This window comes from Branchiostoma lanceolatum, chromosome 8, assembly GCF_035083965.1.
Source record: "Branchiostoma lanceolatum isolate klBraLanc5 chromosome 8, klBraLanc5.hap2, whole genome shotgun sequence".
In the NCBI taxonomy this organism is placed as follows: Eukaryota; Metazoa; Chordata; class Leptocardii; order Amphioxiformes; family Branchiostomatidae; genus Branchiostoma; species Branchiostoma lanceolatum.
This window is the reverse complement of record NC_089729.1, coordinates 2,733,173-2,745,576: the sequence shown is the minus strand read 5'-3', so window position 1 is coordinate 2,745,576 and position 12,404 is coordinate 2,733,173. Positions and strand designations below refer to the sequence as shown.

The following is a 12,404-nucleotide window of genomic DNA, read 5'->3' as shown; positions in this document are numbered from 1 at the left end:
GTCAGAATTGCCTTGATGAAGGTGACATACTGTCACCTAAACGTTGGTTGAATAAATCACTTGGTTGTGTAAAAAAATTTAAAAAAAGTCTTTTTATTCAGTGACTTACCAACCTGATGAAACTATTCATGGAAGCTCCATACAGTTATTCTGTGTCCCTTCCATGAGTTTTAAACCTTGTTTTCCCCCATCAAGACAACATTCCGGCTGGGCCTGAGCTACCTGCCGCTGGCCCACGCGGGGCTGGATGCCCTCGAGAGGTGGTTAGTGAACCTCCCCCGCTCTGCGCTGGAGCCGCACTTTCCACACATCCTGCCCTACCTGGACAGCTATCTACGCATCGCTGATCATGGTTTGTCTCTTCATTTGTTTCTTTCTTCCTCCCTCCCTCCCTCACTCACTCCCTCTCTCCATCCCAGCCGCACCCTACCTTGACAGCTACCTTCCGACCACTGCTGACGCTGGTTTGTGTGTTTGTTTGTTTGTTTGTTTGTGCCTCCCTCTGCTCCTCCCTCTTTCCTTCCTTCCCTCCAGCACTTTCCCCTCATCCTGCACCTCCACTTTGGACTGCTACCCCTGCACTGATAACGGTGCTGGTTTGTCTCGTCAATTGTTCCTTTGTTCTTTTGTTCCGTTATGACGAGGATGATGACCATCACATATAGTTATCATCATCACTATCATTATCATCATTATCTACATCATAATTATCACAGATGCTGATAAGAACTGCACTTAGATATACTGTAGTTTTGAAGAAACTTTAATGTTTTCTAGTGCAATCTAACTGTTAAATGTTCCTGAATGCTTGATTGATGGTTTCTTGTATTGTATAATATTGACCATTGGAAGAATTATGGCTTCTTCAGAAGCTAACATTTTACCAAAAGTAAGCAGACCAGCTTTACCACTACCCCCCTCTCCCCAATTTCAGGTGGTAGTGGTGATGGTTTCCAGACCGTATCCCTGACTGCAGCCTCCTCCACTCGAGGGAAGAGGAAGATTCCTGTCAAACTTCTCAAGGCCGCCGCTGAGGGAAACCAAGTGAGAATTTTGCACACTAGATGTTGCAAAAAATACAAGAGTTCCATTCAGGATGTCTCTGTAGCTCAGCTGGTAGCAGCCTCACTGGTTCCAGTTAGTTTGGAAATGGCAGATACTGGTTTGAATCTGGGAAGGGTATCCTGGTTGGAGCTTCGTTTGTCTTTCGGAAGGGACATAGATTTTGGGTCCCATGTTTGAGGATATGCCTCGAGCACGTTAAAACTCACTACAACAGCCTCATTACTGAGTTGGCTACTACTGGCTGTGCTTCATATAATGATTATAATTCTATTCCATATTTTGTTGTTATAAGGCCCAGGAGAGTGATCTAGTGAAAGCCAGACTGAGAATAGTCCGGTTCCTGGGCTCCTTAGGAGGCCACACGAACGCCTGCCTGGTGACGGGTCTGACTGCCGAGGACCTGGCTAAGCGGGCTGTAGCCTGGGACACGCAGACACACCTGAAGTTTGCTGTTCCCTTCATGGACATGAAGCCTACAGTGTGCCTGGGTGAGGCTATTATCTCTAATGACAAGAGTCCAGTTTTGTACATGACTGTATGTACTTAATACCCAACAAGGTTATGGAGTTTGTTGCATTGATATAACCTCCTCCAGACTTCCTGCAAAGGTACAAAATCAGAATCTGATATTGTTAAGTTAAGTTATGTACTTACTGTCTCCTGTCACGTGATAATCAACATCAAGTCACATGACAAGAGAACTCTTAAGACGAGATCTGACTGTAATACCGGGTTGATGAAGAGACAGAGAGTTCGTCTCGAAAGCTCCCCAGAGCAATCTTTTTTATGTTGTGTTTAATGATTAAATGTTTGTCAAAAGTACTTACATGTACATGTATACATAGCTACCCTTCTTAAAAACATCAGTTGCAAAACCATATGGATGAATAATGTGTAAACTTCAAAATGTTTTGCCCATTTTGTGGAGATATTTTTTCTGTGCCGACTTTTCCAGACCCCTTCTTGCCCCGGATCTGTGAGCTGGCCACCACCTCCAGTGACCGACAGACCAAGGTAGGGTCAGCAATGGAACGCAATGGTCAAAACTTCATATTTAGTGACAAAAATTGCCCCTTTTCAATTGAATGTCTCAAGTTAGTACATAGTCCTGACTTACACTCACTCACTATCTGGTTTATCGTCAGTATTGTCCTCTGTCTCAAGGGGCTAGATGTGCTTGTACATAGATGTTGAATGTGTCTTGATGGCAGACTGCCAGGTACCTCTTTCCTGTGGGTTAACAACGTGTAGTCTGGTGGTAATACATGTGGATATATCGGAGCGCATAATTTGAACGGAAACGAAGGTTAGACATGTGAGGGGTCAAGGTCACTTTCAACGTGGAGCATTACTCGGAAGTAAAGCTTGGGCAAAAACCAATTTCAACAAGGACAATATTTCTTTTAGCTTTCAGCCATGTTATTATTTAATGTCATTTCAAGGCAGATTATTAGAAATGTTAACTTGTACTCAAACCTGCACCCTCAAAACCCTTTCGTCACTTTTTCCCCTGCACTACCCCTGTTGCAAAAGAACTTGTGTGTGCATATTGAGTATCTGAATTGCTATGTAAACGTGTTCCCTTGTGCCTGTAGGTTGCCGCCTGTGAGCTGCTCCACTCCCTGGTTCTGTACATGGTGGGACAGGGAGCACAACAACCTGGGGAGACGCAGGCTAAGGTACGGTCACTTTGTTATTGTCTTTGTCCAGGACTGTTATATTACTAAGTACTATGATTATAATTATTTTGTCACTGAGTTCATTGTATATTGGTACGGCTCCTTTTCAGAAGTTTGGGCATTGTTGCAGTGTGTAGAGTGATGTAGTTACATGACAGTCATTAATGTGTAACAAACATGTTTAATTATGTAACATTTCATTCATTCATTCATTTTTATGTTTTCCCCAGAACCCAATGACCAGGCTGTACAAGAAGGTGTTTCCCGTCCTGATGCAGCTGGCCTGCGATGTGGAACAGGTGGGTCAAACTTGTAGTCTGAACAGAGCATCATTTCAAGGAGAAGCAAGCTTCATTACAATCTCTCTAGAGGACTTTAGAAACCATGATACTTTTGAGTAAAAGAAGTGTAAGGATAGTTAAGTTTGGTCAAGTTAAAGAAACAAATTGAATGTTGCTGTACTGTTTTTCAGGTTGCTACGTGTAGTAGTTTCAGGCAGCTGTTTTTTGTGGTTTGTCAGTTTGCTAGGCAGGTGTTTGACCATTGTTGTTTATCAGGTTGCTAGGCAGCTGTTTGACCCTTGTTTGGTGTTTATCAGGTTGCTAGGAAGCTGTTTGACCCTTGTTTTCAGGTTGCTAAGCAACTGTTTGACACTTGTTTGTTGTTTACCAGGTTGCTAGGCAGCTGTTTGACCCTTGTTTGGTGTTTATCAGGTTGCTAGGAAGCTGTTTGACCCTTGTTTTCAGGTTGCTAAGCAACTGTTTGACACTTGTTTGTTGTTTATCAGGTTGCTAGGCAGCTGTTTGACCCTTGTTTGGTGTTTATCAGGTTGCTAGGAAGCTGTTTGACCCTTGTTTTCAGGTTGCTAAGCTAGGCAGCTCTAGGACCCTTGTTTGTTGTTTACCAGGACGGTTGGTAAGCAGCTGTTTGACCCTTGTTTGTTGTTTGCCAGGTTGCTAGGCAACTGTTTGACCCCCTGACGATGCAGCTGATCCACTGGCTGACCAACAACAGGAAGTATGAGAGTGAGGAGACCGTTGTACTGCTGGATGCCATCATGGTGGGGAAAAGTTTCTACATTCAAAAACATGCACAGTCAAAACATGTCCTAGTTAGCTCTGTCTGTGGCGACCACCTGCCCAATTTGTTTCTATTGCTGCAAACCACAAACATCTTGAACCTGCCTTGAACGGGGACATCTCGCGATGTCAACATGGATTCTTTTTCTTCTGTAACATCTAGAAAGCAGCATTCTTGTGCTAGTTTGACCTGTAAAATGTTTATAAAGCTGCTTACTTTCAAGCTTTATTTCAAGTTTGAAAAGTTGTATTATTTGTCCTTACCTTGCAGGAAGGTCTGGTTCACCCCACGGACACAGCTCTGCGTGACTTCAGCTCCCGCTGTGTGAGGGAGTTCCTGCAGTGGTCCATCAAACAGACGTCCCCTAAGGTAGGGTTAAGGGTCAAAGGTGAGGGAGTTCCTGCAGTGGTCCATCAAACAGACGTCCCCTAAGGTAGGGTAATGGGTCAAAGGTCTGTATCTGTATCTATATAGCCGGTATAACCGCCATCAGGCGTAACACACCAGCTTCGCAGGCACGCGGCGCGGCAGCAGCTGGTCATATTACACCGAACGGTCTGTTACACCTAGTCTTTGCATAAGGTGAGGGAGTTCCTGCAGTGGTCCATCAAACAGACGTCCCCTAAGGTAGGGTTAAGGGTCAAAGGTGAGGGAGTTCCTGCAGAGGTCCATCAAACAGACGTCCCCTAAGGTAGGGTTAAGGGTCAAAGGTGAGGGAGTTCCTGCAGTGGTCTATCAAACAGACATCACCTAAAGGTAGGGTTAAGGGTCAAAGGTGAGGGAGTTCCTGCAGTGGTCCATCAAACAGGCATCACCTAAGGTAGGGTTAAGGGTCAAAGGTGAGGGAGTTCCTGCAGTGGTCTATCAAACAGACATCACCTAAGGTATGAGTACAGAAAGAGCAGGCTTCATTGTGCACATTGAGTGAAGTGAGGAAATTTGGTATAGAAGTGCCTATTCCAAGGGCACAACCTTTGGACCTACTAGGGATTTGAACCCAGGACCTTTAGATACCCTAACCACAAGGCAACTGATTCCAACATGCACTCTCCTACATGAAAATGTGAATATTCTCTAATTCCTTACCTTTTTGCATGATTTCTGAATACAATTCTGTGATAGGATGATTTTCCATTCTTCCTTTTCTTACAGCAACTTGAGAAGAGTCCCATCAACATCAAGTCCCTGCTGAAGCGTCTCTACAGCCTGGCTCTGCATCCCAACCCCTTCAACCGGCTGGGGGCCGCTCTGGGGTTTAACAGTATCTACAGGGACTTCAGGTGAGAAAAAACTAACCCCCAATCCAACCCTAATCCCCAACCCGAACCCTCTCCACCCAAACCTCTTTAACATGCTGGAGGGCCCATGATCTTTGCACTGATCTGTTGTAGCCTACGAACTCTACACTTTCACCCCACGGAGTCCAAGGTGGATGTCCAATGTTCACTTTTGATACTCTTGTGACCTTTGCCCTGACCTGTGACTTACAACCTTTAACCTCTCACCCCACTGAGAAGAGGAGTCCCAGGTGGACATGTTCACATTTGTTATTCCGGTGACCTTTGCCCTGACCTTTGGTAACGTATGACCTTTAACCTCTCACCCCACAGAGAAGAGGAGTCCCAGGTGGACATGTTCACGTTTGAGATCCTGGTGACGTTTGTGGAGAGCCTGGCGCTGGCGCATCACGACGAGAAGTCCCTGGGAACCCAGGCTCAGTGTGCGGCAGTGCTGACTCATCTGGACAGGATCGTCACCACTAAGGCTGGCCTGCTGAACAAGCACAGCAAAGTCAGGAGGGTGCCCAGGTAGGAACTACTGTTACTATGGAACAATAGAATTGTAGCTGGGAATTTGAAGAACATCCAGTCCATTTCCAGTAGGTTACCACCCCCCACAATTGCTCCCCTCCCCACCCTGTGTGATGGCATTGTCTTTTCTACAGGGGTTTTGACCGTGAGGGTTCCCCAACGTTGTCAGACCTGGTGACCTAGCTGCTGCTTGTAAGAGTGAGGGAGATTTCCCCAGTACAATAAACCTGTAAATACTGTATAAAGCGTCTGTCTTCTCTGTCACGACCAGTGGAAGATCAGCTCTACCGTGAGCTTAACTGGTTCAATTTCACTTCCCCCAGGGGTTTTGACCGTGAGAATCCCCCAACGCTGTCTGACCTGGTGACATGGCTGCTGCACGAGTGTGGCCGCCCGCAGACAGAGTGTCGCCATCGCTGCATGCTCCTCGTCTACAGTTTCCTCCCTCTGTTACCGGGGAAACCGTCTCCGCAGGCGTGGATGAAGGAGCGACTGAAGGAGGCTGGACCAGACTTCTTTGTCACCAGGTAGGACAGTAGATTGTTTAAACAACTCTAAAAGACAATGTTGTGAATCAGTTTGCGACATGCTCTGCAGAAAGGCTCCTTGTTGATTGCAAGCTTTTATAGCTGTCAGTGTATTGGCCATTGCACCATGATTTGAATGAAATATTAACATTTTTATACCCACATCCATTAATAGTTTAATCAGGTTGGTAAGTCACAAAAGACTTTTCAAAAGTTCGTTGAACAAAACACTTGTTTGTGTACAAAGAGTCTTTTTATTCATCGGTACCCACATTTATGAAAAGGTGTTGGCCACAGGTCTTGAATTAAGAATGACATAACAATCAGCACCGTGGACAGCATTCTTTTAGCTTGTTTTTGGATGAATGTTTTACATTCACCTGTTTAAAAGAGGAACTGCAGGTTACAAGTCAGGTAAAGAAACACCCAACAATCAGCACCATGGAAAGCAGCTTTCAACATAGCATGTGCGTTCATAGATATTAACAGTTTTGTATACTGACTGGTTTTAAGAAGGTGAAAGGATTGCAGGTCACAAGCCGTGTTAAGAAACACACATTTATCAGCACCATGGACAGCAGCTTACATCATATCTGTAACCTTTGTTACAGTAATGCATGTATATATGGTTTCTCATGCAGGTTTTAAGAAGGGGGAGGGAAGGCTGGTCACAAATCAGGCATTAAGCAACACACAACAATCAGCACCATGGACAGCTTTTTTCTGTATGCCTGTAGCCTGAGTTATAGGAATATAAGTTTTTTTTTTTTTTTACACCCAGGTTTGAGGGAGGGGGAGGGAAGACCGGTCACAAGTCAGGCATTAAGAAACACCCAACGATCAGCACCCTGGACAACGCCTTTACTGTCAGGACAGCAGTGTCCTGGTTTGACCTCCTGCTGGCTGCCCTGGACAGCTACTGCTGGGTTTTCGGACAGCGCTTGCTGTCCCCATCAGATCTGCTGACAGGTAGGACTCGATCAAATCTGGAGATATTTTTTTTTCTTAGTTTAGGCTGTACAAACTTGATTTTTATGTACAACATCCTAGGAAATATAGATTTTGTATCCATGTCCTGAAAACTGCACCTGTTTATCTTGTTGAAATATGTACTTTCTTGTTTTGCAAATGATATTTTTTTTACAATGTTTGCACCAGGATCAGGAAAGAAGCTGAGTCTAAGGGCAATTCTGACTGGTTCACATTGCACTGCAGCATAGGTGGCGCTGCTTATAGATGCGTTCTTAATGTTTTGGACACAGGATCAGGCAAGAAGCCGAGTCAGTTGTTCTCAGCACTGGAGTTTTTCCTGACGAGGCTGGCGTTGTCGGACGTGGACGCGGCGGGGCTGTGCTTCCGGGCGGGCAGGCAGGGGGCGCTGTTCACGCCGCGGGAAACCGAGGAGTACAACTACGGGAAGTGCACGGTCGTCGTACGCATCATGGACTTCTTTACCGTCCTGCTGGGGGGCTATCCAAATGAGGCCTGCAAGGTACAAAAACATCTGTATTTAGGTAAACTGCTTTTAGACGTTATTCGCCAGTTTTGTTCAGTAAGTGTAAGCTGTGTAAGATGACTACAAATATCCACAAGAGGCCTACAAGGTTAAAAAGATCTGTATTCTGTATCTATATAACCAGTTAACTGCCTTTAGACACAAGATTTGTAAGACTGGATTGTACAGTCATTGTTTGCATAATGAACTTCTTCACTGTCCTACTGGGGGTCTACCCGCGGGAGGCTTGCAAGGTAGGTGAATATGGAAGTTCTGCATAACTGATAAATTGCCGCAAAGGGTAGCACGCTGCTTTGTTAGTAGCTGAAGTTTTGGAATTGTTAGTGTGCTACCGTCCAACTTTCGGTAAGACAGGAGAAAATTAAAATGTGTTTGTGTCTAGTATGGATCTCTCTATCCTTTGTATATATTGATTGATTCTTGAATAGTACGCAACCGCAGTGTGGTGTTTTAATGAGGACCTTTTATCCAGGGTTTAAGAATTTTGCATATCTTGTGTTTTTCATCAGATTGTTCCGGATGCTGTTTGGAAGAGCCCCCTGTTTGATATGGTTGTAACTGCAGCGTTAGAGCCGACAGCCCTGGGGTTCAACATGGGGGATGTGGAGATCATGGAAAAACTGCCACAGGAGGTGAAAACTTTATGTTTGTCTTGCATTAGATTTAATCAGTATCTCAAAATTTACATTAAGTCTGACCTGTGCTAGATTAATCATCATTTTAAAAGCAAGATCATAGATTTTGACCTCAGTGGACCCTTTGATTGAACTTTTGGAAAATTTCAGTTTTATTTGTTTCAGTGTTTGCATTCATTTATCACAGGTCACAGATAAATAGAATACTATTATATAGAACTGAATAAAAAGAAGCGATATTTGTTTATTTTTCCCCAGACCCGACAGCTCCTGGTGTTGATGTGCAGGTCACTTCCTTCTCAGCAGGGGGCGCTGCTAAAGTCACAAGTGGCAGCAAAACTGGCCCGAAGAAGGTCTGCAAGCTTCTGAAATTTTGCAAACGTTTTTTCAATACATTTTAGACTCTTTTTTTTTTTTTTTTTTTTTTCAACCTTTATTTTACCTTGAAAGTATGTACAACATACACTCTTCGGCCGAGGCCGTTTTTCAAGAGTTCAAGGGAGGAGGTCAGGGGTCCTTTCAACGTACCATCGTATAATAGAAACATAAATTGTTATACAAAAATAACGTAACAATCAGTATTCCATAATCATATTCGGTATATAAAGATAAGTCGACTATATAACATCATTTCCCTATTCGGTAATAATACTCAGTTCGTAGTTACTCGACGCAACATATTCTTAAATGTTGCAACTGAAGGCGCCGTTCTCAAGTTTGGTGTCAGACTGTTCCATAGAGTTGTACCTGAGTAGGAGATAGATCTTCTATATACTTCTCTACGGACCATTGGTACATACAGTAGGTTAGACTCGCTTTGTCGTGTTGTTCTAGTTGCCCTATCTCTACAGTACGTGAACATATGTCTCATGTAGGCTGGTAACAGGTTATTAAGAGCCTTATATGTCAGTAAAGCCTTCTGGTGCCTGTGTATAGATTTGATGTTCTTCCAGCCCAGTCGTGTCAGTACTTCAGCTGATGGTGTTCTGTACGGAGCTCTCAGTAGCAGCTTCCCGACTCTGTTCTGCATTCGTTGAAGTTTTTGTAAGTCTTGCTCAGGTGCCGTGTCCCAGACAGTACTTGCATATGTAATGTATGGTAGACATATAGTGTTGTATAGAGTACGAAGTGCTGACGTAGGTACAAATTGACTGACATGCTTCATGATACTTATCGACCGTCTTAATTTACCAAGTACATCTTTGACATGACCTTTCCAGTTCAGATGGTTGTCAATGTAAATACCTAAGTACTTATACATGTTACAGAAAGCTATGAGTTGACCATTAATAGTCACCCTAGGGTTGTTACAGTTTCTTAGCCTTTTGTCCGTACCCAGTAGCATGCACTTGCATTTCCCTTCAGTCATGGAAAGAGAATTCACGGCGAACCATTGAGACAACCTTTCAAGATCGGTTTGAAGGGCGGTCTCAATGTTCCCAACATCCTTGCTGCTGAAGTGAATAACCGTATCGTCGGCATACATTGAAATTTGACCTCATTCCAGAAAATATGGAAAGTATACCTGACTGTAAATTTTCTAGTCAAAATCCTTAAGGTTCTTCAGGTCATAAGCAAACTTGAAAGTAGACGTGATATTGATGAACTTCTTACTTGTTGTCACTGCATGTTATAATAAAAGATAAGTATTCTTTAGCTTGTTCCTTGCTCAGTGGTGACTAATTACGATTAGCTACATGTAGTATCTTCCTCATTTATTCAAGTGTCGGGGACCCTGGGAGCTTCCAACTCAAATAATCATTTGATTGACTGATTTATTGATTGATTTATTAATCAACGGATAGGTTAATTGACTGAATTGATTAGTGATTGATCAGCATCAAGTCAGGTGACAAGAGAACTCCAAGACGAGATCTGACTTTACCGGGTTGAAGAAGAGACAGAGTTCCTCTCGAAAGCTGCCCACTCTTTTGTTGTGTGTAACGTTTAAACATTTGTCAAAGGATTAGTCATTGATTTTCTACTGGATTGATTGACCATTTGATTTATTCACTGATCAATTTCACAGCTCCCAGGACCTGTTCTCCCACCTACCCGAGATGTCGGCCGGAGCACCTGACCTTGACAATGTCAGACTGACCCTTCTGGTGTTGGGTTACCAACAGCTCCATGCCGCGGGTCTGCTGCTGCCAGCACTGGTCAGTGTTTGTTTGTTTGTTTTGACCGGGCCATGGCAGTCAGTTCCTTTGATGTTAACATTTTGGATTAACTTATTTGCAACCCATTTGGTAACCTTTAATCTACTGCTCACATAACACTTTCATCAGTAAAATGTCTTCAGCCAAAAATATTGTCAATTGCTGGATGAATACAGAAACAGTCACTCCCAGCCAGTTCTCTTTCACCTATCCATCAATGATGTGAACAGCTTCACCAGGCTAGTAAATAGTCGGAAAATGAGTTCCCTTTTTTTAAAGTGAAAATGAGTTATTTTCTTTAAAGGTGTAGTTACTAATAAAACATTTGCTCTCAGGGTAAAAAAAGGAGCTGTATTTTTGAAACTCGGACTCTTTCTTTATCAAATCCCCACCCACAACTCTGTTCATTTAGATAAACGATTCAATCTCTACAACTGGATAAGATTAAGAGATTTCTTACAAAGTAACCTCTGAACCTTACCCAGTTGTAGAGATTGAATTGCATCTAGGTATTGTTAGCCTTGATGTCTAACCTTTAAAAAGTTAACTATTTCACATTCCCACCCCAGGGTACCTCATCCGGGAAGTCCCTGGCCGGTGAGCTTGTGTCTGCTGTGTTCCGGAGCATGGTGACGCGTAAGGACGGGCACCCCACGGCCGCCAGCCTCCCCCCCAGCTTCCACCGGCTGGCAGGGGGGGTGCTGGAGCTCGCCTGCCAGTTGCACCCCCAAGGGCACGACCTTCTGGACTGTGTGATGAACAAGACCCCCCTGATGACAGGAGGAGGTGGGTGAAACCAACTAAAGAAACTCCTTGATAAAACTATAAGTTTATCATTCTCTACTTTCAAGTGTAATCATTTTTCTTGATCTACAGAATGACAAGAAGTCATTATGACATTCCCTGTGGTTGGACCAGTTGATCATATAGACTTTTCTTAGCTATTTACTACAGACACGGGTGTATGTGCTTGTTGTTTTACAATAAATCTACACCTAATACCAATTTATCTGACAGTGTCCAATGAAGTATGAGTTAAAGACCATTAGGGTACTCCAGACCTGGCATGATATTCTTATATCATAGTTATTTGTTTCTTAGAGCTTGCCGCTTTTCAATGTAGTCACGAGGCAAGAGGAACGGGTCAGACAAATTGTTGAGCAAATGTTTGATATTGCTATGGATATCATGGAGTAAGATATCCCTATAATACAGCGAAATCTCTCTTCAATGACTATATTGTAACCCATATACTGGTTTCCATGATATTATGTACTTAGAATTGTAGGATAGATTAGCCTTATAGTATTGTTGATTTAATGACATACATTGTACCATGTACCATTGTTGAGCAATAAAGTTCATTCATTCATTCTTATACCCCAAATCTATCAATTTTCAAGTCTTGAAGCATCAGATCACAATAATGGAGCATACTCTACATATCCTATGCCCCAAATCTATGGATTCCTGCAGGTAAGAAGTCGTCGACCTTCCAAGGCATGGTGTTCTTCAGCACCTTCAAGTGGTGCATCTGCCAGCAGCTGATTCAGACCTGCGCCGAGAGCATCCCAGTCCTGTTGGAGCAGCTGGCAGCTGAACCGGTCTGGGTACGCATCTTCTTATGTCAGTGTTCTCGCCAGGGTATTTGAGCGTAGGGGGCCCTATGCTGTGATTAGGATCCCAGATGCTGTGATTTTGGCCCCTATGCTGTGTTTCAACCAGCGTAGGGGGGATTTTCTGTTGTTTTGATGCAAAAGCATAAAACTTTGGCTTTATTTCACAAACCTAAGCCCTCAAAATGCAGGAAATAGTGTCTTTGAGAGTTTTAAACTTCAAAATTTCCAGGGGGAGGATGCCCCAGACCCCCCTAAAATATTCCTGCCTCATCTTCACACCTGTAGTGCTTGCCATGCGGCTTTGCCATGCTAA

The 12,404-nt window shown here is 43.6% G+C and overlaps 1 protein-coding gene across 1 annotated transcript in view; it reads left to right on the top strand.

Moving 5' to 3' along the window:
- The window catches only part of LOC136440493 (DNA-dependent protein kinase catalytic subunit-like), a 63,008-nt gene that overhangs the window by 13,674 nt on the left and 36,930 nt on the right, over positions 1-12,404 (top strand). The window contains exons 23-40 of the mRNA XM_066436543.1: positions 196-352; positions 935-1,044; positions 1,358-1,553; positions 2,021-2,079; positions 2,661-2,744; positions 2,975-3,043; positions 3,697-3,804; positions 4,095-4,193; positions 4,977-5,104; positions 5,435-5,632; positions 5,959-6,162; positions 6,944-7,131; positions 7,425-7,654; positions 8,188-8,310; positions 8,572-8,666; positions 10,343-10,472; positions 11,042-11,258; positions 11,949-12,082. Of these exons, the coding sequence (XP_066292640.1) occupies positions 196-352; positions 935-1,044; positions 1,358-1,553; positions 2,021-2,079; positions 2,661-2,744; positions 2,975-3,043; positions 3,697-3,804; positions 4,095-4,193; positions 4,977-5,104; positions 5,435-5,632; positions 5,959-6,162; positions 6,944-7,131; positions 7,425-7,654; positions 8,188-8,310; positions 8,572-8,666; positions 10,343-10,472; positions 11,042-11,258; positions 11,949-12,082 (2,529 nt within the window). The remainder of the gene's footprint in view (positions 1-195; positions 353-934; positions 1,045-1,357; positions 1,554-2,020; positions 2,080-2,660; positions 2,745-2,974; positions 3,044-3,696; positions 3,805-4,094; positions 4,194-4,976; positions 5,105-5,434; positions 5,633-5,958; positions 6,163-6,943; positions 7,132-7,424; positions 7,655-8,187; positions 8,311-8,571; positions 8,667-10,342; positions 10,473-11,041; positions 11,259-11,948; positions 12,083-12,404) is intronic.